The 25,722-nt window shown below is 47.5% G+C and overlaps 1 protein-coding gene across 9 annotated transcripts in view; it reads right to left on the bottom strand.

Moving 5' to 3' along the window:
* LOC141105048 (uncharacterized) overlaps positions 1-25,722 on the bottom strand; it is a 239,500-nt gene that overhangs the window by 30,309 nt on the left and 183,469 nt on the right. For 7 of the 9 annotated variants that reach the window (XM_073594850.1, XM_073594846.1, XM_073594863.1 and 4 more), the window contains 3 exons: positions 1,422-1,494; positions 1,071-1,168; positions 817-966 (listed from right to left, as the gene is read on the bottom strand). In XM_073594850.1, the coding sequence (XP_073450951.1) occupies positions 817-966; positions 1,071-1,168; positions 1,422-1,494 (321 nt within the window). Of the gene's footprint in view, positions 1-816; positions 967-1,070; positions 1,169-1,421; positions 1,495-1,607; positions 1,757-1,868; positions 2,124-2,201; positions 2,373-25,722 lie in introns of those variants that run through there. The other 2 variants (XM_073594852.1, XM_073594851.1) reach the window with 2 other exon arrangements.

Here is a 25,722-nt window from a genome sequence, read left to right as displayed (position 1 = left end):
GGGAGAGCCGGCGATGAGAGATGATCTCATATGTTTACATATGAGATCATCTCTCATTGGCACCACCGATCGCGCTGAAAACGGCCGCTATGATTGGCCGTTTTCAGCGATCTGTGACTGGCTGTGTCCAAGGGACACGGCCAGCACAGAACTTCCCCGATGCGCGCCCGCGGGAGCGCGCATCACGGAAGTAAACAGGACGACGTCCAGGGACGGCCTCCCGGCAATTAGCGTCCGCGCTGCAGCCATCTTTCGGCTATAGCGCGGGCACGAAGTGGTTAAAGCTGAACCCTGGGCAGGTATAAACGACACAAATGAATGCAGTGCATTCATTATTAAATGTGTTTTATTTTCATAAATGTAAGCAGTATAGGTTTAACAATATAACCTGGTATCAAGCACTTGCAGTACCAGTGCACAAGCGCTAGGGGAGGGACAAGACCGGCAGGCATTACTAATCTGAAGCAGAGATAAAACAGGTCTATTGGCCATTTCCTCAAACCCATGGAAGCCAGGGACCCACCCCCTAGGGGCAGATGATCACCTCAGCCTGGACTTACAGGAACAAAGAAGCAGCATCATGTCAATTAGCATCCCCCCCATTGAAGGGACACAGGGAGGAAGAAGACCCATGATGACACATGACTAGACTTAAGACCCACAGAAGAAAGAAAGGGAGGAGGGGTGAAAAATGTGAGGTGCTCAAAGAAGGAGATGCAAATGAAGATGGGGGTGCAGGCTGCAATTCGGATGTAGTAGTATGCCATCTCACTAATTCCGAAATATTTCTGTGCTCCACACACCGAGTTCACCTACCTGATCATGGTGAGGGATGGTGTGATCTTCCTGTGGGGAATCCTGGGAATACAGAGATACACCCTCCTCCATACACTGCTGAGCTCCACTCATCAACGCCTCTTCTTCTTCCCCTTTAATCTCAGCTTTGAAGTCTTTCTGTTCTTCACCCTGAACCCCAAAGATGACAGAACACATTTGTAAAATGGAACAAGAGATTACGTAGAAGAAAGCTTAGAATTCTTTTTGAGTTCTGGTTCTTCAATCCCATTTACCTGATGATGGTGAATGATGGTATGACCTTCCTGTGTGGAATCCCAGGAATACAGAGGACGGGGACATCTCTCTGGTGGGTTCCCATGACTGGATCCATCTGTAGGAAACACACACACTGACTGAATACATTGTTTTTATGTGTTTATCAGATGATGGGGGATTTAGGTGGACCCTCCGTACTGCTCTCTCCTTTACAATAAAGTCTCCTCTTACCTGGTGATGTGAGGGGCGGCTGATTCTCCATCATGACGTCCTTGTAGAGATCATTTTACCTGACGTGAAGGTCTACATATCCCCAATCATCAATCTATATTCTTAAGCAGTTTATTTTTTTAGTGTTTATTACTCACCCGTGCTCATATCTATAAAAGGTTCCTCCTCTTTAGTTGTCACCTCATTTTTTACATACATCTGTTCTTTATGCTAAGCCATTAAAAAGAAAAAAAAAAAAAAAGAAAATGTGACGACAAATAGGCTGAAAAGAAGAGTATAATCTCATACAGTCTAGAGTCACGTTTTGTGTTCTTCCCATCTACCTGATGATGGTGAGGGATGGTGTGATCTTCCTGTGTGGAATCCCAGGAATACAGAGGTACACCCTCCTCCATGAACGGCTGAGCTCCACCTATCAATGTCTCTTCTTCTTCTTCTTTAATCTCAGCTTTGAAGTCTTTCAGTTCTTCACCTTAAACCCCAAAAAAGAATGTATTTGTAAAAAGGAACAAGAGATTATACATTGGAATGTCTTCTCATAGTTTAGAATTCCTTTTCAGTTCTTGTGGCTCTCTACCACCTACCTGATGATGGTGAGGGATGGTGTGATCTCCCTGTGTGGAATCCCGGGAATACAGAGGAAAGGGACAGATGATGGGGGATCTAGGTGGACCCTCCGTACTGCTCTCTCCTTTACAATAAAGTCTCCTCTTACCCAGTGATGTGAGGGGTGGCTGATTCTCCATCATGATGTCCTTGTAGAGATCCTTGTGTCCTTCTAAATACTCCCACTCCTCCATGGAGAAATGGACAGTGACATCCTGACACCTTATAGGAACCTGACACACACAATGATACAGTCACCATCCAGACACATGCCTTGTCTGTTACTGGATAATGTCCCATAATTCGCTCACCTCTCCTGTCAGCAGCTCAATGATCTTCTTGGTGACTTCAAGCTTAATTGGTCTATCTTATTACCTCCTCTGCTGCCAGTTCGAGCAATGTCTCCGCTCTACTTCCTCCCGACCTGGAACTTCCTTTTTTTTAGGCCCTACATCACTTCATGTTCATATGTTACCTCACTTCCTGTCTGTAGATCACTTCCTGACTGCGCCTGACATCTTTTCCTCCCCATTTCTGGCATAATTTCCTGTATCTGTACAATCACGCTGTTACGCTGTTACGCTGTTACGGTCGTGCTTTTGTTCCACTCAATATAATTGGAAAAGACCACCTTGATAGTAATGTCATTAAAGGAGGAGTCCTGTCTATTTTCAGTATGTGAACATTATAAGGTAACACTACAATGGTTAAAAATAGGAGCCACTAGACCTGTAACCATCTTACAAAATTGCAGGTAAATGAGCAAATAAAATGAGGTATGTTAATTGCTTACCTGCCGTGTTTTTCATCTCCATAAAATATTTTTCCCTCCCTTGCATTGTGCATTTATGTGTCTGTAAGACTCCCATTTGTTCCTCTGTAATTAACCACTGGCCGACTGCCCTGCGTACATATACTGCTGCGTGAAATCACGTACAGGTACGTGACTTCGCTCTTCCGGGTCTGGGGCGTGTTGCAGGTGATTCACTCTCGCTGTGATTGGGCACAGCGGGAGCCAATCGCCAGACCCGATGTCCGCTGGCAGCCGGCCCTCATTCCTGAGAGAGGCAGATCGCTGTTCTGCTAGTAGGGAAGTTAGAGATCTTCTGTTTCTGCTAAGCAGGAATACGGATCTCTGTCTTCCCACAGTGCAACCATCCCCCACACAGTTAGAAAGCACCCCCTAGGGACATGTGTAACCCTTTGATCACCCCTGATGTCAACCCCTTCCCTGCCAATGTCATTAGTACAGTGACAGTGCATATTTTTTAGCACTGTATTGGTGTCACTGGTCCCCAACAAAGTGTTACTTAGTGTGCGATTTGTCTGCCACGATGTTACAGTCCCGCTATAAGTCGCTGATCGCCGACATTACTGGTAAAGAAAAAAAAATTACGTAAAACAATCCCATAGTTTGTAGACGCTATAACTTCTGTGCAAACCAATCAATAAACGCTTAATGGGATTTTTTTTCCCCCAAAAACGTAGCAGAATACATATTGACATAAATTGATGTAAAATAAATTGATTTTTAAAATTTTTTTTAGTAGATCTGTTTTATAGCAGAAAGTAAGAAATTGTTATTTTTTTTTCAAAATTTTTGGTTTCTAGCACAAAAAAATAAAAACCTCAGAGGTGATCAAATACTACCAAAAGAAAGCTCTATTTGTGTTCAGAGGCTTTGGATGAACAGTTGGATAAATGGTTGTATATTTAGGATGTATCAGGTCTATAAACCAGAGGCTCTGGATAGACAGTTGCATAGTTGCCAACTGTCCTGGATTTCCCGGGACATTCCCTGGACTTACACTCTATTCCCGAATTTTTGGTGTCCCGGGAAATGTCCCGAGAAATCTGGTTCTCGATTTTCGCCGCCGCTAGAGGTCTGCGGCCGGCGGACATTGTCTCTGCTGGCCGCCATCTTAAAGAAGCTCAGGAAGACGGCTGGGGGGGGGCTAGACGGAGCTCCTCCGCCCCGCTCCGCCTCGCCCCGCCCTGCCCCGCTGCCAGTCTGTTATGGAAAGGGGCGGGGGTTCTAGCCATGCGGTATTCGACAAGACACCGGCGGACACACTAGGCACCTCTGAGGTAGGGGAGGGGGGGCGCACCGCACCGCTGTGGGAATTTGTAAGGGGGGCTCCACTGGGGACCCACCTGATGTAAGGGGAGCTCCACCGGGGACACCTGATGTGAGGGGGGGCTCTGCCAGGGACACCTGATGTGAGGGGGGGCTCTGCCAGGGACACCTGATGTGAGGGGGGGCTCTGCCAGGGACACTTGATGTGAGGGGGGGCTCCGCTGGGGGCAGCTGATGTGAGGGGGGGCTCCGCTGGGGACACCTGATGTAAGGGGGGGCTCTGCCCAGCTGGCTCTGCTGGGGGCACCTGATGTGTAAGGGGGGGCTCCCCTGGGGGCACCTGATGTGAGGGGGGCTCCGCTGGGGACACCTGATGTAAGGGGAGGCTCCACTGGGGACACCTGATGTAAGGGAGGCTCCGCTGGGGACACCTGATGTGAGGGGGAGCTCCGCCGGGGACACCTGATGTGAGGGGGGCTCTGCCGGGGACACCTGATGTAAGGGGGGTTCCGCTGGGGGCACCTGATGTGAGGGGGGCTCTGCTGGGGACACCTGATGTAAGGGGGGGCTCCGCTGGGGACACCTGATGTGAGGGGGAGCTCCGCCGGGGACACCTGATGTGAGGGGGGCTCTGCCGGGGACACCTGATGTAAGGGGGGGTTCCGCTGGGGGCACCTGATGTGAGGGGGGCTCCGCTGGGGACACCTGATGTAAGGGGGGCTCCGCTGGGGGCACCTGATGTAAGGGGGGCTCCGCTGGGGGCACCTGATGTGAGGGGGGCTCCGCTGGGGACACCTGATGTAAGGCGGGGGGCTCCGCTGGGGGCACCTGATGTGAGGGGGGGCTCCGCTGGGGGCACCTGATGTAAGGGGGGCTCCGCTGGGGGCACCTGATGTGAAGGGGGCTCCGCTGGGGACACCTGATGTAAGGGGGGGCTCCGCTGGGGGCACCTGATGTGAGGGGGGGCTCCGCTGGGGACACCTGATGTAAGGGGGGGCTCCGCTGGGGGCATCTGGTGTGAGGGGGGGCTCAGCTGGGGACTCCTGGTGTGAGGGGGGCTCCGCTGGGGACTCCTGGTGTGAGGGGGGCTCCGCTGGGGACACCTGATGCAAGGACGGACTCTGCTGGGGGCACCTGATGCAAGGACGGACGGCTGGTGGCAGGCGACGTGGCTAGTGACACGCTCAGGGATCCCACTGATTCTGCATTATGGTGAGTTGAATGATTTCATTTTATATTACAATGTAATAATAGAAATAATGCACTTCAATCATCCTGGCACCATAACAACCATGGTGCCGGGATGATTGAAGTGCTAACACCAAGTGTTTGGAGTATCTTTATCTGCTGATTGTTAAACTTTCTAGAATACACATATTTTTATTGTGTAGGATCTGGGGCTGCTGTCCCGTCATTTCCCTCTCCCCCTCCCCCCCTCTCCCCCTTTCCCCCTTTCCCTCTCCATCCCTCATTCATCTCAGACTCTAACCACACCCTCTTGAGCCACGCCCATTTAAGCCACGCCCACTATGATGCGTAAACCACGCCCATTTCGCACTTGTATATTTTTCCTAAGCCAAGCCTACAAATGAATGCCCCGCCCCCTAATTATTGTCCGGCTCCGCCTACAGCCACAAAAGTGTCCCACATTTTTTTTTTACAATGTTGGCAACTATGCAGTTGGATAAATGGTTCTATATTTAGAATGTATCTGGTCTACAGTATCTCACAAAAGTGAGTACACCCCTCACATTTTTGTAAATATTTCAATATATCCTTCATGTGACAACACTGAAAAAATTACGCTTTGCTACAATGTAAAGTAGTGAGTGTACAGCTTGTATAACAGTGCAAATTTGCTCTCCCCTCAAAATAACTCAACACAGCCATTAATGTCTAAACTGCTGGCAACAAGAGTGAGTACACCTCTAAGTGAAAATGTCCAAATTGGGCCCAAAGTGTCAATATTTTGTGTGGCCACCATTAATTTCCAGCACTGCCTTAACCCTCTTGGGCATGGAGTTCACCAGAGCCTCTCAGGTTGCCACAGGAGTCCTCTTCCACTTCTCCATGACGACATCACGGAGCTGGTGGATATTAGAGACCTTGTGCTCCTCCACCTTCCGTTTGAGGATGCCCCACATATGCTCAATAGGGTTTAGGTCTGGAAACATGATTGGCCAGTCCACCACCTTTAGCCTCAGCTTCTTTAGCAAGGCAGTGGTCGTCTTGGAGGTGTGTTTGGGGTCGTTATCCGTTTATGTTGAAATACTGCCCTGCGGCCCAGTCTCCAAAGGGAGGGGATCATGCTTTGGGGATCACAGTACAGGTTGGCATTCATGGTTCCTTCAATGAACTGTAGCTCCCCAGTGGCAGCACTCATGCAGCCCCAGACCATGACACTCCCACCACCATGCTTGACTGTAGGCAAGACACACTTGTCTTTGTACTCCTCACCTGGTTGCCACCACACACCCTTGACACCACTAAATATGTTTATCTTGGTCTCATCAGACTACAGAATATGATTCCAGTAATCCATGTCCTTAGTCTGCTTGTCTTCAGCAAACTGTTTGCGGACTTTCTTGTGCACCATCTTTAGAAGAGGCTTCCTTCTGGGATGACAGCCACGCAGACCAATTTAATGCAGTTTGCGGCATATGGTCTATGCACTAACAGGCTGACCCCCCACCCCTTCAACCTCTGCAGCAATGCTGGCAGCACTCATACGTCTATTTCCCAAAGACAACCTCTGGATATGACGCTAAGCACGTGCACTCAACTTCTTTGGTCAACCATGGCAAGGCCCGTTCTGAGTGGAACCTGTCCTTTTAAACCACTGTATGGTCTTGGCCACCGCGCTGCAGCTCAGTTTCAGGGTCTTGGCAATTTTCTTATAGCCTAGGCATAGGTGTGCGCAGACCATGGCATTAGGGTGTGCACCCAAAGCTCAAACACACGTATGTGTGTGTATGTGTATATATATATATATATATATATATATATATATATATCTCAGTAGACGGTGTCAGTAGGGAGGAGATTGATGTCAGTAGTTTATTTTTATTATCATATCTTTTTTACAATTTTTCTATTTTTTACAATTTTATTTATTAATATATTATTATTCTTAATTTTTTTTTGTTATATACAATTTTTTAGGAGCTCCATTGGGGGGCTTTGGTGATATATCAGAGGTCTTAACAGACCCCTGATGTGTCACTTTAGGAAAGAGATTCCCTAGTCCCTTCTTCTGCAGCCAAACAGCAGGGGGAATCTGTGCAGCACAGAGTGATAAGTGTGTGCCTAGGCACACCTGGCACACCCTGTGCGCACGCCTATGAGCCTAGGCCATCTTTATGTAGAGCAACAATTCTTTTTTTCCGATCCTCAGAGAGTTCTTTGCCATGAGGTGCCATGTTGAACTTCCAGTGACCAGTAGGAGAGAGTGAGAGCGATAACACCAAATTCAACACAGCTGCTCCTCATTCACACCTGAGACCTTGTAACACTAACGAGTCATATGACACTGGGGAGGGAAAATGGCTAATTGGGCCCAATTTGGACATTTTCACTTAGGGGGCTTAATCACTTTTGTTGCCAGCGATTCAGACATTAATGGCTGTGTGTTGAGTTATTTTGAGGGGACAGTAAATTTACACTGTTATACAAGCTGTACACTCACTACTTTACATTGTAGTAACATCTGTGAGATACTGTATAAACCAGATATTCTTGTCAATTCCATTGATGTGACCAGCACAGTGTTCTCTGTACAGCACTGTGGTATAGGTTAGAGGTATATAAATGTATAATAATAATAGTGTGTGACTGTGCTGAGGTCTGAGATGAATCTCTGTGAAGAGCTGAATCTGCCCGGTGACTTTTATCCCAACTTGTGATTGGTTCCTGTGGAGGGAATGCAGCCAGTGGCAGTGCAGAGCTGTAAGGATAGTCTGCGTTGAGAGTAGAATCCGCCTGGTGACTGTGATCCCACCCTGTGATTGGTTGGTGTGGAGGGAGTGCAGCCAATGGCAGTGAAGGAGGTGTAAAGCGGTAACTCTGAGGTGCTGGCTGTGAGGTGTCCAGCTCTCCTCGGCTCTTCTATGACTGAATTCTCCATTTTGTTTTACATTGGTGACAGAAGTGACGGTGGAATGGGTTCTGTTTTCTGTCACAGGAAATGTGGTAAAGGTAAAATAATATCAGAGTCACATTTTTATATCCCTCTATATGTATATGTAGTGTCTGCTGGAGATAAAAGCTGTCACAGTGACTATGGAGGAAGAGGATGGGCATGATGGGGGGTTACTGCTCATACTGCCAATTTATATTGCATTTAATATCTTCTACCTCCAGTGCTGCAAATTCCATCACCAGGGATGCATGTACTAGGAAATGATATGCAGCTGTAGCAGGTGCCCCGCGTTTCCTGCTGGCCTCCACCGGGACTGAGACCGGCTCAGGAGACACAGCCTGTCAGCAACTGCGGGGTAATTCTCCCCCTCGCTCTCCTTCTCACTCTGCAGTGTGCAAGCAGCGCTCGCAGGAGACACAGCCGCCCGATCTACTCTCTCCCCTGCTTCTTCGTTGGCAGGGGGCGGGAACCAATGGGACTTCACCACAGAGGAGCAAATAATTGTGGGACATGTAGTCCCCAGCACAGGCCCACAGCTTTCCCTGGTTTAAGAACTACACAGCCCAGCATGCCCTGGAGGCAAAGAAGAGAAAAAGTCTAAGAGGCTGAACGGGAGCTAGGCAGACACCACAAGGCAAGTGAGAAGACCAGACGCAGGAACGAGGTGCTGCCTTCCTGGGTCGGTGTGCCATTCCTCCCACAGATCCATGGCCAGTCAGGGACATCCTGCCTGAAAGGAGGATCCCAGTTGCATTGCCAGTCACACCTGTACAGACGGCATGAAGCGTTCCAGTTGTGAAGTAGCCAGTCGGGCTACCTGAAGAGTCTGCCTGCCAGGACATCTCCTTTGGGCCTTGGTTGCAGGATTGGTGAGTGGGAACTTGCACATCTTACAGAGACAACGTGTCTATTTTTGCCAGGCAGTAAAAGTGTTCTTTCTGCTTCGGGAGTTCCACAGTACACTTTGCATCACTCCTGTCAAACAGAACATCTAAGTGCACCAACTACTTTGGCTAGCTGAAGATTCAAGGCCTTCTTCTTCCAAGGGACTGAATTTACTGGTACCATACGGGCACACACACATATCCATGTCTCAGTATATGTAGTTTATGAGGGGGGTAATCTGAACTGGGGAGTTGTGCTTTGATAAAGCTTTGGTGGTGCTTTAATGAAGCTTCGGTGGTGCTTTGATGATGCTCACACGCCCTGCCAGGCTGCATGCTACGATAAGGGTCTGGTAGGGATTTTGGGGGGGACACCACGTTTTTATTTTTGTTTACCAATATTTTTTTTTGTGATTTAGCTGTCAGTGGGGCATTTACGCCGTTTTTTTCTTGTGCGACGTCTCTGGTGTTTCAGTTTCCATTAGAGTGAAGGATTTTCTGTGCTCTAATGCTCACCAATATGAGTGCGGCTACTTTCACACTGGGGCGTTGGGGGTGTCAGTGGTAAAGCTCTGCCATTTTTAGTGGCGCTTTACCGTCATTTTGGCGGTTCTTTTCGGCCGCTAGCAGGATGCTTTTAACGGCCAAAAAAGGGTTAAGTGCGCCCGCAAAGCAGGGCAGGGGTGCTGTTTTCACCGCTCCCACAGCACCTCAAAGATACGGCTTGCAGGACTTTTTTTGGTGTCCTGCCCGCGCACCGCTCCAGTGTGGAAGCACTCGAACTTTCACACAGGAGTGAGAGGAGACGCTCTTTACAGGCGCTATGCAGGCGATATTTTTAGCGTTATAGTGCCTGTAAAGCGCCTCAGTGTGAAAGCAGCCTTAAAGAGAAGACAGGGAAGTACACAATCTAATGCATAGAAGACTTTATTGAGATATAAACACATTCATAAAAAAATTGCAATCACATGTGGCATTAAGAGGATATATCTTGTACCCAACCTTATGAGCACAGGGGGAAGGACACTAACAAGCTGGAGAAATGAGGAGGACTCACTCCCGCACTTAGAGCATAGCGTGACTTCTCTGGTGTTTCAGAAGTTGTCCTTTCCGTGTGAAAGATTTCCCGCACTCTGAACATGAATAGGGACGCTCACCTGTGCAAATCCTCTGGTGTTTAACAAAGTCTCCTTTATAAGTGAAAGATTACCCGTACTCTGTACATAAATAGGGAGGCTCACCCGTGTGAAGTATGTGGTGTCTAATAAGGTCTTCTTTACAAACATAAGATTTCCTGCACTCTGAACATGAATAGGGACGCTCACCTGTGTGACTTTTCTGGTGTTTCACAAGGTTTCCTTACAGAGTGAAATGTTTTTCCACACTCTACACATAAGTCACACAGGGGAGCATCCTTATTTATCTGGTGTCTAACAGGACCTCCTATCTGAGTGAAAGATTTCCCGCACTCTGAACATGAATAAGGGAGCTCACCTGTGTGAATTCTCTGGTGTCTAACAAGGGCTCCTTGAAGGATGAAAGATTTCCCGCACTCTGAACACGAATAACAACGCTCACCCATGTGACTTATCTGGTGTTCAATAAGGGCCCCTTTTTTAATGAAAGATTTCCCGCACTCTAAACATGAATAGGGACGCTCACCTGTGTGAATTCTCTGGTGTTCAGCAAGGCCCCTTTTTTTAGTGAAATATTTCCCGCACTCTAAACATGAATAGGGACTCTCACCTGTGTGAATTCTCTGGTGTTTAACAAGGCCCCCTTTTTGAGTGAAAGATTTCCCGCACTCTAAACATGAATAGGGACGCTCACCTGTGTGAATTCTCTGGTGTATACCAAGGGCTCCTTGATGAGTGAAAGATTTCCCGCACTCTAAACATGAATAGGGACACTCACCCGTGTGAATTATCTGGTGCAGAACAAGGCCCCCTTTTTGAGTGAAAGATTTCCCGCACTCTAAACATGAATAAGCGCGCTCACCCGTGTGAATTCTCTGGTGTTTACCAAGGTCTCCTTTGAAAAAAAAAGATTTCCCGCACTCTGTACATGAATAGGGACGCTCACCTGTGTGAATTCTGTGATGTTCAACAAGGGCCCCTTTTTGAGTGAAACATTTCCCGCACTCTGAACATAAGTAAGGACGCTCACCTGTGTGAATTCTATGATGTTCAACAAGGGCCCCTTTTTTAGTGAAAGATTTCCCACACTCTAAACATGGATAAGGACGCTCACCTGTGTGAATTCTAAGATGTTCAACAAGGGCTCCTTGATAAGTGAAAGATTTCCTGCACTCTAAACATGAATAGGGACGCTCACCTGTGTGAATTCTCTGGTGTATAACAAGGGCTCCTTGATGAGTGAAAGATTTCCCGCACTCTAAACATGAATAGGGACGCTCACCTGTGTGAATTCTCTGGTGTATACCAAGGGCTCCTTGATGAATGAAAGATTTCCCGCACACTAAACATGAATAAGGACGCTCACCCTTGTGAATTCTCTGGTGTTTAACAAGGTTTTGTTTGCGAGTGAAACATTTCCCGCACTCTGAACATGAGAATAGATTGTCAGCTCGGTGAGCTCCTTCATGGGGTAAGGAAGATTCCTCGGGATTAGAAGGATCTGTTGATCGATCTGCAGTGTGAGATCTTACATGGATATTTACAATCATAGTATGTGATTGATGAGAAGATTCCCCCTGATCAGAGGGATCCATTGATGTCACCAGACAGGAAGGTCTGTGATGTATGTTTTGTGTATTTGGATTTCCTCCTGCAGGATCCTGTGTGATGACATTATCTTCTGACTTACAATCAGCAGATAATAGAAGATGTCTCTCCGAGGAATTTCTGACATCACATCCATCTGTTGGGAAAAAAAAAAAGTAAAACATTTCAGTAGTTCACAAATACCTGGAGTTTTAGCTCCATCTCCGTATGAGTGGAATAAGTGGAAAATTCCAATCTCTAATCTGGGTTCCTGTTCTCCCTCCAAAATTAATCAGAAAAGTGTTCATACTGGAGTCTGTATACAATTTGCAAATTCTTTAACCACTTCCCGCACGCCATATAACAGAATGATGTGCGCAAAGTGGTTAAGTTATCCTGACTGGGTGTCATATGATGTCCAGCGGGATAAGCCGCGATCACGCGCCCGCTGGAGATCGTTGGTGTGGTGTGTCAGTCTGACCCACCGCATCACTGATCTCGGTAAAGAGCCTCTGACGTAGGTTCTTTACCATGTGATCAGCTGTGTCCAATCACAGTGTAAACATGAAGAGCCGTGTATCGGCTTTTCCTCGACTCGCACTGACGGACCTACTCCTACCAACAGAAACTCCATCAACGGTCACCACGGTTCCCTCTCAGGAATTGGCTGCTTCTCCTTCTTATCAAGCTTCACTTTATACCCACAAAGGTTAACTGAATTGTACATTTCATTCCCCAGTTTCAGTGTCTGTTACTTACTTGTGTCGAAAGGTGGAAAAATTTCATCCTGTTCACTCTTCATAATCATCCCAACCTCCTCCATAGACGGCTGATCACCCCCCACATACGTCTCTTCTTCTTCCTCTTTAACCTCAGCTTTTATATTAATTCGTTCTTCACCCTGAACCCCAAAATAATAGAAAATATTTATTAAAGCTGGACTTCGGGCAGATATAAACGACACAAATTAATGCAGTGCGTTCATTATTAAATCAGTTTTATTTACATAAATGTAAGCAGTATAGGTTTAAGAATGTGACCTGATATCAGGCACTTGCAGTACCTGTGCATAAGCGATAGGGGAGGGACAAGACCGGTAGGCATTACTAACCTGAAGCAGAGATAAACCAGGTCTACTGGCCATTTCCTCAAAACCATGGAAGCCAGGGACCCATCCCCTAGAGGCAGATGATCACCTCAGCCTGGACTTACAGGAACAAAGAAGCAGCATCACGTCAATGCCCCCCCCCCCCCCCCCCCCCGCCATTTAAGGGACACAAGGAGAAAGAGGACATAAATGACTAGACTTCTGACCCACAGAAGAAAGAAACATATACTGATTTAAAGCCGCAAAAAAAAGAAAGAGGGGGGGTGTAGGGTGCTCAAAAAAGGAGCTGCAAATGAAGATGGGGGTGCAGGCAGCAAAGGCTGCAATTATATAGATATAGCAGTAGAAGTATGAAACTGTATAGTATGAGACTGTATAGAAAAATGCCATCTCACTGATGCCGAAATATTTCTGTGCTCCACACACCAAGGTCCACCTACCTGATGATGGTGAGGGATGGGGTGATCTTCCTGTGGGGAATCCCGGGAATACAGAGGATGGAGACATCTCTCTGGTGGGTTCCCATTACTGGGTCCATCTGTAGGAAACACACACACTGACTGAATACATTGTTTCTATGTGTTTATCAGATGATTGGGGGATCTAGGTGGACCCTCCGTACTGCTCTCTCCTTTACAATAAAGTCTCCTCTTACCCGGTGATGTGAGGGGCGGCTGATTCTCCATCATGACATCTTTATAGAGATCGTTTTACCTGATGTGAAGGTCTACATATCCCCAATCATCAATCTATATTCTTAAGCAGTTTATTTATTTAGTGTTTATTACTCACCTGTGCTCATTTCTATAAAAGATTCCTCTTTAGTTGTCACTATCATCCCAACTTCCTCCATAGACTCCTGAAAACCCATCACAGTCGTCTCCTCTTCTTCCTCTTTAACCTCATTTTTTACATACATCTGTCCCTTATGCTAAGCCATTAAAAAGAAAAAGTGACAACAAATAGGCTGAAAGAAGAGTATAATCTCATACAGTCTAGAGTCCCTTTTTGTGTTCTTCCCACCTACCTGATGATGGTGAGGGATGGTGTGATCTCCCTGTGTGGAATCCCGGGAATACAGAAGAAAGGGAAAGATGATGGAGGATCTAGGTGGACCCTCCGTACTGCTCTCTCCTTTACAATAAAGTCTCCTCTTACCAGGAGATGTGAGGGGCAGCTGATTGTCCATTGTGGCGTTCTTGTAGAGATCCTTGTGTCCTTCTAAATACTCCCACTCCTCCATGGAGAAATAGACAGTGACATCCTGACACCTTATAGGAACCTGACACACACAATGATACAGTCACCATCCAGACACATCCCTTGTCTGTTACTGGATAATGTCCCAGAATTCCCGGCACCGCTCACCTCTCCTGTCAGCAGCTCAATGATCTTCTTGGTGACTTCTACAATCTTCTTGTCATTATTTCTCCTGTGTTTCAGGAAGTGAGGTGAAGGCACTCTGAAGGTTAAATGGTCACCAGACTTCACCAGATGAACAGTCTGCTTTGAATAAGCAACAATATTGTCATGTGACCTTCCAGAATCCTCCTCACCTCTTCGGTCAGGTCTGTGTTTTATTATTAGAGATAAGAGTGATGTCATGTGACCTTCCAGAATCCGCCTCACCTCACCGGTCAGCAGGTGGATGGTCCCCAGGGTGAGGTTTAAAGTAGAAATTCAGCTAAAGCCTAACTGGTCTATCTTATTACCGCCTCTGCTGCCAGTTCGAGCAATGTCTCCGCTCTACTTCCCCCTGGCTCACCTCCGACCCAGAACTTCCTTTTTTATGCCCCCCTACATCACTTCCTGTTCATATGTTACCTCATTTCCTGTCTGTAGATCACTTTCTGACTGCACCTGACATCTTTTCCTCCCCATTTCTGGCAAAATTTCCTGTGTCTGTACAAACACGCTCTGACTTCCAGTCATACTTTTGTTCAACTTAATATAACTGGAAAAGACCACCTTGAGAGTAAGGTCATTAAAGGGGGAGTCCTGTCTATTTTCACTATGTGAACATTATAAGATAACACTGCAATGGTTAAATAAATAAGAGCCACTAGACCTGTAACCATCTTAAAAAATTGAGGGTAAATGAGCAAATAAAATGAGGTATGTTAATTGCTTACCTGCCATGTTTTTCATCTCCATAAAATATTTTCCTGGTGCCTCCATGGCAGCAAACATGTGATAGGGCTCTGCCTCGACTCCTCCTTTAGGACTAGCGAATAGCTTAAATTAAAGGCATAGCCCCTCCCCCAACATTCTCCTTCTTTTCCTCGTACCTTTGGAACTGGTGAAAATGAGCAGTACGTCCATACCTCTGCAGTCGGCAGAGCTAATAAGCGCTAATAAGACTGGGAACCCCTTCTGTGGATCTTTTGGGGTCTTGCAGAGTTTCCTCACAGGAACGCAGTCTGCTGGTACTTTAAGAACAAATGAATGTTGGTGAATGCAGCAGGAGGATCAGCCTTTTTGTTTCCTTGGTCAGGTTAGACTTTCTCCCTTATTTCGTAAATAAAGATAAGTAAGTTTGAGCTTTTTTTAAAAAAAAAAAAGAGAGAGAAAAGGGGAATATATATACAACAGTAATTCTTGTCCCCTTTAGGACATTTACTCCTGGTCGGTGCATGCGCGGCCTGGGCGTTCCGTTTGTCCCTTTTCCTGGGGTCCGAATCGTGGGGAATCATGCTATACACTCCGGTTTTGGTCTCGGGGTGATCGGGAGCTCTTACCGTGACATTGTCATTCCTGCTCCCCACTCGCTGTACGAAAGGTGGGAAGAGGGGGGACAGTGGCATCCTTCCTGGTGTGGTGCGACGTGTCCCGGGGCTCTGTGCGCAGGCGTAGCCCGGAATACATAGCCTGACACAATTATCAATAAAGCCTTCTGCTGACGCTAGTGCGCAGGCGCATAGGGCGGTGGGGCTTTGGCCGCCATCTTTCCTTGGGGAAAGGAACTCTCCAGATTGGTAATAGTTGCCAGGAGGGGGTGGGTTCATTAATTAGGCTTTCCCACCCCCTCTTCCTTTAAAAGTTTGGCTCCTTTTGGGTTCAGGGCTGCTCCACATAGCCAGTGTGTGCCCTGCAGCCCAAAAAACATTTCAGCAAACAGGTATGTGTCACTTTTTGTTCTTACACTTCGGATATTGATTTTGTTAGTTTTCTCCTTTGGGTTCTATCTAAGGAAAATTTCACAACAAGGTTGGTCTTTATTTGAAAAAAGGAGAAAAAATACAATACATAGTAGTTTGAATAAACGTAGTCATAAACATACAAGGAACGTAATCATGCACACTTACAGCATGGTATACGACATATCCTATACAATAAAATTGACATACTTTTCATATAAGGTCTATTATCAATAGAAGGATAGAAGGGTAGGGAGGGGGAAGGGAAGGGGGGGCGAGGGGGAGACAAGCCGCCCGGGTACCACCCATATTTGGAATCACCCACAGAAACATCTGGAGCTAAGGGTCAGCAATATACAGTAAGTGGGATCCGTCCATGGCTTCCAAATCCGGTCAAACTTCCGGGGACACCCTCTACTCATGTAAGTTAGCTTATATAATGGTAAAACTGCATTAACTGAGTCCTCCCATGATCTCACTGTGGGAGGTCTATGTGAGGTCCATTTCAGCAAAATTTGTTTTTTTGCATAGAATAACAACAGTGAAATCAATATCTTAGTGTATCTGGGTCTCTGTTCATCATCCTGAATACCCAACAGTGCCAGCTCCGGCGTCACTGGGATATCCAGCTGGAACCCAATATTAATAGAGTCCCCCACCTCAGCCCAATATCCTGTCAACCGCGGACACGACCAAAACATGTGGAAGAAGGTGCTGTCCGGTGATTGGCAACGCGGACAATTCGGGGAGCACAGCGGATAGATTCTGTGCAATCTCTGAGGAGTGTAGTAAACCCTATGTAAAAATTTTGTTTGAATTAACTTGTCTCTAGATGAGATTACCAATTTAGAGCTATCCTCAAAACATTCCTCCCAGGTCTCTCTATCCAGATCAGGCAAGTCAGTCTTCCATTTAACCCATAGGGCCTCCATTTTAGGTGAATCCCTCTGGAGAAGAACAAAATATATTGTGGACATAGTCTTAGTGAGGGTCTCCTGCGCCAATACCTCTTCAATAGGATTGACTGCAAGACTAGGAGGGAGTGGGACACTGGCTGCATGTCGCAACTGATGGTACCTAAACAATATTCAGGCTGGAAGTCCAAATCTGTCTACTAGATCGCGAAATGAGATAAGAGTTCCAGCCTGAAACACGTCTCGTAACAGTTTGATACCACACCGGGCCCACAGCTGTGGGTCCGGAATAGTACGGAAATGAAAAAGAGAGGGATTCCCCCATAGGGGGCAGAAGGGAGACCACCTATTAGGTTTTAAAAAACGTCTTCTAGCCACTCCCCACACCTTGAGGGTTGCCACAGTCGAGGACGGAAGAGAAGGATACGCCGAGGATCCCCTATAAACCAAATTACCGAACTCCTTCAAAGAACCCACTATGGCTGCCTCCAGACACACAGCTGCATTCGCCCTAGACTGCTGAAACCACCACCTCACTGTGACGAGCATTGCTGCCCAGTAATGTACCAATAAATTGGGTAAGGCGAGTCCTCCACTACTCACCGGTAGCTGAAGGGTTTGTCTAGCCAACCGGGGAGAGGCCCCCTGCCACAGAAAAGAACCAATGCAGCCGTCTATGCCCTTAAAGAAAGACGGGGATATCCAAACAGGACAATTCCTAAGAATATAGGTGTATTTGGGAAGGTATATCATCTTTAAAATATTAATGCGGCCCAGAAGATTAAGCGGGAGATTAGCCCATCTAGAGCAGTGGTCTTGAAGGCAATGTACTATAGGTTGGAGATTGAGACGCTGAAAGGAGCCCAGATCCCTTGTGACTCTAATTCCTAGATAAGTGAATTCTTCCACCCATTGCAGTGGGGTGTGAGCCCCACACGTTTTGGCTTGCGCATCCAAGGGGAACAAGGCGGACTTGGACCAATTGATGCGAATTCCGGAAAAACCCCCAAATTCATCAAAGGCTGCTAAGGCAGCGTTTAACGACTCCTCAGCATCCTGCAGGTATAGCAGAGTGTCGTCTGTATATAGGGATATCTTCTCCTCCAGAGGGTCGACCCAAAGACCTGCAATACGTACCGAATCTCTGATTAGGACTGCCAGCGGTTCCAACGCCAAGGCAAACAGGCTGGGTGACAACGGACACCCCTGTCGGGTCCCCCTCTGAAGGAGAAAATAATCCGAAAGGTTACCATTTATGTGGATTCTGGCCCTAGGAGCGTAATAAAGGAGACCCAACCAGTGGAGAAACCTTGGACCAAAAGCAAACCTCCTCAGTACCTCCCACAGATATCCCCACTCCACGGAGTCGAAAGCCTTCTCCGCATCTAGAGAGGCTATGACTCTCTCACCAGTGTTGTCATGGGATGTGGACAGATTCAAGAATAAGCGACGGATATTAATGTCGGTGCCCTTACCCGCCATAAACCCTGTCTGGTCTACATGGACTAAATCATCCATCACTGTACCAAGCCGCATTGCAAGTATTTTTGCCAACAATTTGGCATCCGCGTTTATTAGTGATATCGGTCTATAGGAGGTACATTCCTCGGGATCCTTGCCAGGCTTGAGCACCAACACCACTATCGCATCATACATGGATTCAGGGAGACTTCCCTTCTCCATAAATTGTTTCAAGAGGGCTGTTAACCTGGGCGCCAACAATTCCTGGTATGTGGAATAGAATTCTATTGGAATCCCATCCGGTCCCGGGGTCTTCCCAGACTGCATAGAGCCCAGAGCCACCTGTACCTCCTCCAGAGAGATGTCTGCATCTAATTGTTCACTTTTAACAGCACCAAGAGATGGGAGCTGAATACAATCCAGATATCGAAGTAAGTCTGGTTTGGTATAAGAAACCCTAGAGGAGTACAGGTCCCGGTAGAACTCCAAGAATCTCTCATCTATATCAGCCTGCCGCATTAAAGGGCGACCATCTGAGCCCTTCAAGCGCCCTATATGAGTTACTGCATGCTGCCCTCTGGCTAACCAAGCCAGTAATCTGCCATTTTTATTCCCAAATTCGAATACTCTCTGAGCTCCATCTAGCATCGACTTCTTGGTAAGGTCTATTCTAAGTAAGGATAAGTCCCTCAGCGCGTCCTGCCACAGTATATAATTATTCTGCCCCGGGGTCCTTACAAACTCTGCCTCCCGCACCCTAGCCAGTTCCTCCTTTTGCCTCAGAGACTGCACAGATTGTCTTTTCCGCCGGGCTATCTGGGTGATAAATTCCCCCCTGAGCCATGCCTTGAAAGCATCCCAGAGCACTCTGGGGTCACCAAAATCTGCATTGTCCAACCAAAAATTACAGAGAGCTGCAGGCATAGCCTCCTGAATTTCAGGGTCTGCGATCCAGCTCCTGGACAGCCTCCACACTCTCACCCCCTCTACCGGAGAAGTCCGAATGGTTACAGCCAATGGCGCATGATCCGAGATACCTCTGGACAGGATCTCAACAGAGAGCACTCTCTGTACCATTGCTGAGGAGGCAAATGCCAGGTCAATTCGTGACATAGTCCGATAGGACGTGGAGAGGCAGGTATACTTTCTGTCCGAAGGATGTAAATGTCTCCAGACGTCCGTCATATGAAAGGCTGCAGCCCAGTGAGCAAGCCCATATTGCGGAGGACCGGAAGCATGCACCCTATCTAGCTCCCTGGACGGTACCAAATTAAAATCTCCTATCACCAAAACATTCTCCACACTATATACCGCAGTCTGCTGCCTCACCCCATGTAGTATATCGATATCCACAGGAGGGGGTAAGTAAATCCCTACTATCACATATGGGGTTTCAGAGATCATTGCATGTAATAAAATAAATCGGCCACCAGGATCCAGTTTAACATCAATGAGCTGAAAGGGCAGGGATCGGTGGATCAAAACACTTACCCCTCTGGCATAATTAGAATAAGGGGCGTGATAATGTGCACCAACCCATGCCCTCTTCAGACACATGACCCTGGATCCCACCAGGTGCGTCTCCTGCAAAATACAAATGTGTGGGTGCAGTTTCCGCAAGTAATTAGTTACCAAAGAGCGTTTGACAGAAGAATTAAGTCCTCGCACATTCCATGATACTATCATACATTTGGCCATAATATAAGCATTGAAGCAACAGACCGGATAGACCTTAGTAACGGCCCTACTCGAGATCCCACGTCCCTAGGAGGCAAAACACCCCCTCCGGGACGGTGGATCCCAGCGAGGAGCCTCCTTCTGTGAGAGTTTACAAGCACATACCCAGGACACCACGGGTAAACAGCGGCTTTAATGGACCAAACTAAATAAAAAATAAAACAAAAGAAAAAACAGACAAATAACCAATAACCAAACCTGTGGTCAGCAACGGCCAACCTCCCCCACCCCCCACCCCATGCAGCTCGGAACAGGGAGCTGCATTTGAATCCCATAACTCCCTTAGTCTATAGACTAAAACCACACAGGTTGGGGACGTGCAACCAATACAGCCAGAACACAGAACACTCTGAGCACAGGGGCTGGCAGTATAGAGTGCACAAGTCTAGTCCAGAGCTATCTGCTTGGAGTGAGTTCTTGTAAGAAAAACTTTAGGACTGCTTTCTCCTGACAAGCAGGGGCACATACTTGGTTAACAGTTGCCAAAAAAAAAAATTAACGTTCCATGAGTAGTGGGGCAACGAAGGAACACTATCTCCAGCAAAACCAGTAATAGGGAGACAGTGAACCCATCCCTCCTCAGATAGGTATAGTAAAGAGTTGACACATGGAAATCATAACCTTCTAACGGTCCAGCAAACTTGTTTCCCACTGTATTTCTTCCCACATGCAGACAGTGGAGACAAAATCAAATAGAACATGAAACACTGCACTTCTGCATGTAGTTATTGGCTTACCGGGAACAACTTTCTCTGAAAGTCTTAAGAAAAACTTTAGGACTGTTTTCTCCTGACAAAGCAGGGGCACATACTTAGTTAACAGTTGCCAAAAAATTAACGCTCCATGGGTAGTGGGGCAACGAAGGGACACCATCTCCAGCAAAACCAGTCATAGGGAGACATTAACCCCAACCCTCCTCAGATGGGTATAGTAAAGAAATGTCACCTGGAGACAGTAACCTTCTAACGGTCCAGCAAACTTGTTTCCCACTGCATTTCTTCCAACATGCAGACAGTGGAGACAAAATCAGATAGAACATAAACCAATGCACTTCTGCATGTAGTTATTGGCTTACCGGGAACAACTTTTTCTGGAAGTCATATACAGGGAATGAAACGAGCAACAGCAGAAGTCGCAGGGCTACGGCGGCAGCGCCTCCAGCCAAGCAGCCGCATCTTTAGGGGCAGTAAAAAAACGGACGGTCTCTCCATCCACCACACGCAGCTTAGCCGGGAACAGAATGCTATACTTAATCCCCTTGACACGCAGAGCAGCCTTAATATTGTCAAAGGAGCGTCGCTGCCTCTGGGTTTCTATTGTATAATCCGGGAACAGCAGCAGTTTCCCATTTCGGTAGAGCAGGGTTCCAGCTGCTCGGGCTGCTCCCAACAATTCATCTCTGTCCCGATAATTTAGAAGCCGCAGTATGAACGTGCGCGGCGGAGCCCCCTCCGGTCCAGGCTTGGAAGGTACCCGATGAGCCCGCTCTACAGCAAAGTGCGGGGAGAGCTGGGCTGCCGGCATCAGAGAGTGCAGGAGTTCCTCAATAAATAGAGCAGGGGACGGACCCTCAACCCCCTCAGGGAGCCCTACGATCCGTAGGTTGTTCCGGCGGCTACGGTTTTCCGCGTCCTCCGCTCTGTATTCCAATGCCCGTACCTTAGTCTGCAGGGCCCGGATAGACGCCGCATGATCGGTCACGGTATCCTCCACATCCCCCACGCGCCTCTCAGTTTCTGCTACGCGGGTTCTTATTTTATCCAAGTCCTGCCGGATCAAACCCACATCCATTTGCACTTCTTCAATCTTGGATGTGAGAACAGATTGACATGAGCTGATAGCCGCCATGACCTCTGGAATTCCCGGGGTTGTCAGCACAGGGATCTCCTCGTGGTCAGTCTGAGACGCCATATTGTGAAGGCGTGCAGGAGAGTTCAGGTCACAGGGGATCGGAGAGGCCTCCACCGATACATACGGCGGGAATCTCAGCCGCTTACCCCTCTTTTGGATCCCAGATGATTTAGAAGGCATCCAGCTGTAGTAGGATCTATTCGATCCACGCAGTCACTGATTGCGGATGCAGTATTCGGATCACACTCCAGGAGAGCTCAAGAAACACGTCCGCTCAAGCCTCCATCTTGGCCACGCCCATCTAAAGAAAATTTCTGTCTGTTTTGTTCCATTCATCCTCTATGATTTCCTTGATTTCCCCCATTAACGGGAAAAAGACTTGTTTTCTTTTGAGGAAAGGAAAATAAGTCTTTGACTTCTGAGGTGGCTCTTCCTGGTCCTCCTAACCATTAGCGTTTTTCACTGCCTCAACAAATGGCTGGACCAAGGAAAAACTGAAAGCAGATGGTTCAGTTTCCTCCGACAACTCTCCAGAAGGATCCTCAGGGGAAGAGTGTCTGGCTGTGCTTCCTGAAGTAGGTAGCGGGTTACTGCCCGACGAAGACGAAGACACCTCCATACAGGTTTCCTAGCACAATGGAAAAATCAACATCGATCTCAGACAATTTTGTTGTCAGCCCTGATGTCCAGGAGCCTCCATTGGTGGACCAAGCCAGAAAATCTCTCCCGGTCTCATCATTTGGGTTCCCACTCTTGGACCATAATTACATCAGACGCAAGTGTTTAGGGGTGGGGTGCCCATTCAGAGAGGTCAGGATCCAGGGGAGATGGTCCTTTCCCACCAAGGGGATAGTGTCCAATATATTGGAAACCAGAGCAGCTTTTCTAGCCTTAACTTAGTTTGCACCCCAAATCAAGGGACAGAGGGCGCTTCTGCGCCTGGACAACAAAGCTGCAGTTTCATATCTTCAGAAACAAGGAGGCACCCCCAGCAAAAAGCTTCTGAGGGAAGTGGAACCTACTGTATAATGGTCTGGGCTGAACGGAACCTGGTGGACCTCAGAGCGATATCTTTCCCAGGAAAAATGAACACAGAGGCAGACGTCTTATGGAGGAGATTTGGAGACAACAACGAGTGGTCACTCCACCCCCATGTGTTCAACCGGATTTCCCATCTATGGCAGATCCCACAGGTGGACCTTGCTACCCAGGAGAATACCAAGCTCAGGAGGTTCTTCTCTCACCTTCCACACCCACAAGCAGAGGGAGTAGACGTGTTATCGTGTCCTTGGAACTTCAAGACGGCTTACGCCTTTCCTCCTCGTCCGCTCATCTCAAAGTTTCTCCGACAGCTCTCATCCCTCCATTCACACTGCATTCTCCGACAGCTCTCCTCCCTCCATCCACACTACATTCTCTGAACATGAAAAGGGACGCTCACCAGTGTGAATTATTTGGTGTCCAATAAGGTCTTCTTTACAAATGTAAGATTTCCCGCACTCTGAACATGAATAGGGTTGGTCATTTTGTAAATTCTCTGATGTTTAACAAAATGATCTTTCTTGTTGAATGATTTCCTGCACTCTGAACATGAATAAGGACGCCAACCTGTGTGACTTGTCTGGTGTTTAACAAGGACTCCCTGACGAGTGAAAGATTTCCCATACTCTGAACATACATAAGGTCGCTCACCTGTGTGAATTCTCTGGTGTCTAATAAGGACTCCTTGATGAGTAAAAGATTTCCTGCACTCTGAACATGAATAAGAACGCCCACCTGTGTGAATTCTCTGGTGTCTAGTAAGTGCTCCTTTTTGAGTGAAACATTTCCCGCACTTTGAACATGAGAATACTGCTGTGCAAAATGAGGGCGAATACTGCTGTGCAAAATGTAAGCACATTGTTTCCCTGGAAGCCCAGGTTCTGAATCTGGGGAAGCAACTGTCAGCACTGAGAAGTCCCTCCATACTAAAGGTGAGCCAGGAACGTACACGGCAGGTGCCGGCAGGGGCCAGCACAGAGGCGGGTGGAGACAAAGAGGTGCAGGCACTAGCAAAGAGTAGATGGGGGACAGTCAGGAGGGGTAGAGGGGGAAGTGCCAGAGAGGCCGATCCAGGACTGGAGCATCCCAATAAGTACGCTCCATTGAGTGACATTGGTGAAACCAGTCAGGGACCAGCACTGCTGGAGATGAGGGACTCTCCAAGCTGCCAGGGGAAGAACTCCTCCAGTGAGAGTGGGGGGGCAGCAAAGGGAAAGGAAAGACAGATTCTGATGGTAGGGGACTCAATTCTTAGAAGGACAGAGAGGGCAATCTGTAACCTGAAGCGCCGAACAGTATGTTGTCTACCGGGCGCTCGGGTTCGGCACATCACGGATCTTGTGGACAGATTACTGGGAGGGGCTGGGGAAGACCCGGCTGTCATGGTGCACGTTGGCACCAATGACAAAGTCAGAGGCAGATGGAGTGTCCTAAAGAACGATTTTAGGGACTTAGGTGCTAAATTGAGGAAAAGGACCTCCAAGGTAGTGTTCTCAGGAATACTACCGGTACATCGAGCCACACCAGAAAGGCAGAGGGAGATTAGGGAAGTAAACAAGTGGCTGAAGAGCTGGTGTAGTAAGGAGGGGTTTGGGTTCCTGGAGGACTGGGCCGACTTCTCAGTCGGTAACCGGTACTATAGAAGGGACGGACTGCACCTAAATGAGGAGGGTGCAGATCTGCTGGGAATGAAGATGGCCAAAAAGTTAGAGGGGTTTTTAAACTAGGCGATGGGGGGGGAGGGTCCAGGGACAGTGATAGCCAGCGTGGAAGATATTCCAGAGGGTAGTATTGGGGGCATTAGTGGTAGGTTAACCAAAGCACAAAAACACAAGGTGAGTATAGTAGCAAGTCCTAGTTGCAATCTTGAAACACCCAATACGAGGACAATATGCGACCGGTCTAAACTACGTGGCATGTTCACCAATGCCAGGAGCATGGCGGACAAGATGGGTGAACTAGAGATACTGTTGTACAAGGAGGATTTGGATTTTGTGGGAATTTCAGAGACCTGGTTCAACAGCTCTCATGATTGGCTGGCAAACATTCAAGGGTATACCCTATACCGCAAGGATGGAGAGGGTAAAAAAGGGGGAGGGGTATGCCTATATATCAAGAATAATGTACAAGCGAATGTGAGAGATGACATCACTGAGGGAGCTAGAGAGGAGGTGGAATCCTTATGGGTAGAGCTCCAAAGGGATGAAGCTAAGGGGAAAATAATACTGGGAGTATGCTATAGGCCCCCTAACCTGAGGCAGGAAGTGGAGACGGATCTCCTATCACAAATTGGATTAGCAGCAAGGATGGGAAGTGTTATCATAATGGGGGATTTTAATTATCCAGACATAGACTGGGCGGAGGGAACCACGCATTCATTTAAGGCTCGCCAGTTCCTTAATGTCTTGCAGGACAATTTTATGGGTCAGATGGTAGACGCACCAACTAGAAATAAAATATTACTGGATCTACTGATTACCAACAATACAGACCTGATCACAGATGTGGAAATACGGGGCAATTTAGGTAACAGCGATCACAGGTCAATTAGTTTCAGTATAAATCACACAAATAGGAAACATGAAGGGAACACAAAGACACTGAATTTCAAAAGAGCCCACTTCCCTAAACTACAAACCTTGCTAAAAGGCATAAATTGGGATAAAATATTAGGAACAAAGAATACGGAGGAGAGATGGGTTTGCTTTAAGAGCATATTAAATAAGGGCATTAGCCAATGTATCTCATTGGGTAATACATT

The sequence above is a fragment of the Aquarana catesbeiana genome, linkage group LG08 (assembly GCF_042186555.1).
Source record: "Aquarana catesbeiana isolate 2022-GZ linkage group LG08, ASM4218655v1, whole genome shotgun sequence".
In the NCBI taxonomy this organism is placed as follows: domain Eukaryota; kingdom Metazoa; phylum Chordata; class Amphibia; order Anura; family Ranidae; genus Aquarana; species Aquarana catesbeiana.
The sequence above is the reverse complement of the archived record's forward strand: the minus strand, read 5'-3'. Positions and strand labels throughout refer to the sequence as shown.